General features: G+C 33.5%; 1 protein-coding gene across 1 annotated transcript in view; it reads right to left on the bottom strand.

Moving 5' to 3' along the window:
* Positions 1–9: 9 nt before the first annotated feature.
* LOC106475078 (solute carrier family 13 member 2-like) overlaps positions 10–1,084 on the bottom strand; it is an 18,460-nt gene continuing 17,385 nt past the window's right edge. Inside the window, exons 9-10 of the mRNA XM_013935772.2 lie at positions 784–921; positions 10–380 (exon numbers count right to left, since the gene is read on the bottom strand). Of these exons, the coding sequence (XP_013791226.2) occupies positions 174–380; positions 784–921 (345 nt within the window). The 3' untranslated portion in view covers positions 10–173. The remainder of the gene's footprint in view (positions 381–783; positions 922–1,084) is intronic.

Genomic DNA, 1,084 nt, shown 5'->3' with positions numbered 1-1,084 from the left:
TCGAAACAGTTTGAGTGTTTTAACAGATAACATGGTAGTTATACTGGATCTAAAAAATTGCTAAAAGTAAACTGAATTGTCAGAGTAATGACAAGTTTTCAAATGAATCTGTAAAATTACTAAGTTTTCATTGTTCAAAGAGATAACTAAAACTAATGCTGCCGAAAATAGGCCTACCCTACATATGACATGTTTGTAACATTAAATATTGGTAGCAGAGAACTTGAAAGTGAAGAAGGAGCAGTTGTGTTTATCGCTTCAAAGGTGCTGTTGGACTTATTCGGGAGTGTGCTGAAGTCGAAAATCACCATGCCAAGTGTGTTGATCAATAAAACTTGAACACAAACACAGATAATGTTCATGACTACACCTGGTTTCACCTACAAGAGAGAAAACGGACTTCAGTTTTCACGAGAAAGAAAAATTCATAGTTTTTACTTGTTGAATTTTTCTGTTTCTACTGATAAGAAAGATAAGTTCCTAATTAGGAATAACAGTTTCAGTTAAATGTAACTAAGACATGGAATTTTTACCAATAGATTTACATATAGCTTATAAAATGAATTAAAATGACGATATAGTTTTGCATACACCAGGCTTGAAAACTTCAAATCTTTAAAAGATATTTAACTAAAGCTTACCATGTCTAATGTTTTCATCCTTGCACTTTCAAACACTATCGCATTAGGCGGTGTAGCAACAGGCAACATATAGACGATATAGTTTTGCATACACCAGGCTTGAAAACTTAAAATCTTTAAAAAATATTCATCTAAAGCTTACCATGTCTAACGTTTTCATCCTTGCACTTTCAAACACTATTGCATTAGGCGGTGTAGCAACAGGCAACATAAAGGCAAAGGAGCACGTGACTGTGACTGGTAACATCATGTACAAAGGATGAACATCCAAAGCCAGACTCTTCAAAATATAGATCATCAGAGCAATAAATTATCTTAGTATAGATTCATATTACAATGTGATAACTCAAATATTGAATGAAGAAAACTTTCATCACAGTTCCATGTGTATACTAGCACTCCCTGACTTACTAACACAGTCACATTCTACTTTACTACCACAC

The sequence above is a fragment of the Limulus polyphemus genome, unplaced genomic scaffold (assembly GCF_000517525.1).
Source record: "Limulus polyphemus unplaced genomic scaffold, Limulus_polyphemus-2.1.2 Scaffold8056, whole genome shotgun sequence".
NCBI classification, from domain to species: Eukaryota; Metazoa; Arthropoda; class Merostomata; order Xiphosura; family Limulidae; genus Limulus; species Limulus polyphemus.
The sequence above is the reverse complement of the archived record's forward strand: the minus strand, read 5'-3'. Positions and strand labels throughout refer to the sequence as shown.